The sequence below is a fragment of the Etheostoma spectabile genome, unplaced genomic scaffold (genome assembly GCF_008692095.1).
Source record: "Etheostoma spectabile isolate EspeVRDwgs_2016 unplaced genomic scaffold, UIUC_Espe_1.0 scaffold473, whole genome shotgun sequence".
NCBI classification, from domain to species: Eukaryota; Metazoa; Chordata; class Actinopteri; order Perciformes; family Percidae; genus Etheostoma; species Etheostoma spectabile.
In genome coordinates, this window is record NW_022605617.1 from 27,764 (window position 1) to 28,471 (window position 708).

The window sequence follows — 708 nt, forward strand, 5'->3', positions numbered from 1 at the left end:
ACACACACACACACACACACACACACACACACACACACACACACACACACATTCTCCAACTGAGAAACGCTGCTCTTACAACACACAACAGAAAGCTGCATACAGGCCAGTGAAATGTTCTTTTACACATTTGATGATGAGTGCAGATTGGGAATAAAAGATGTACTTATAAGCAGAGATGTGTCCACTGAGAAAGGGGAATGAGCGTAAGAGGAAGGAGTGTGACTAAATAAGTCGTCTCCTTGCTGGTCCAGGTGATCCACTGGAACTCTCCGAAGAAGCTGCGGGTGAAGAACAAGCACGTGGAGTTCTTCCGGAACCTGTACCTGACGTTCCTGGAGTACGACGGGAACCTGCTGAGACGAGAGCTGTTCGGCTGCCCCAGTCAGGCCAGTCCAGAGAGTGTCCAGGTTAGAGACACACACACAGACACCCAAATATACACACAGAGACACACACATATACACACATATACACAGAGACACACATAGAGACACACATACACATAGAGACACACACAGAGACACACAGAGACACACACTTATACACACAGAGACACACACACACACACACAAAGACACACACATATACACACAGAGACACACAGAGAGACACACATACACACAGAAACACACACATTACACACAGAGACACACATAGAGAGACACACACACACACACACACACACACACACACACACACACACAC

The 708-nt window shown here is 47.0% G+C and overlaps 1 protein-coding gene across 1 annotated transcript in view; it reads left to right on the top strand.

Annotated features, from left to right (window-relative positions):
• Window positions 1–708, top strand: part of large2 (LARGE xylosyl- and glucuronyltransferase 2) — a gene marked incomplete at its 5' end in the record, with an annotated part of 45,047 nt that overhangs the window by 24,663 nt on the left and 19,676 nt on the right. The window contains one exon of the mRNA XM_032511825.1: window positions 253–410. Coding sequence (XP_032367716.1) covers window positions 253–410 — 158 coding nt within the window. The remainder of the gene's footprint in view (window positions 1–252; window positions 411–708) is intronic.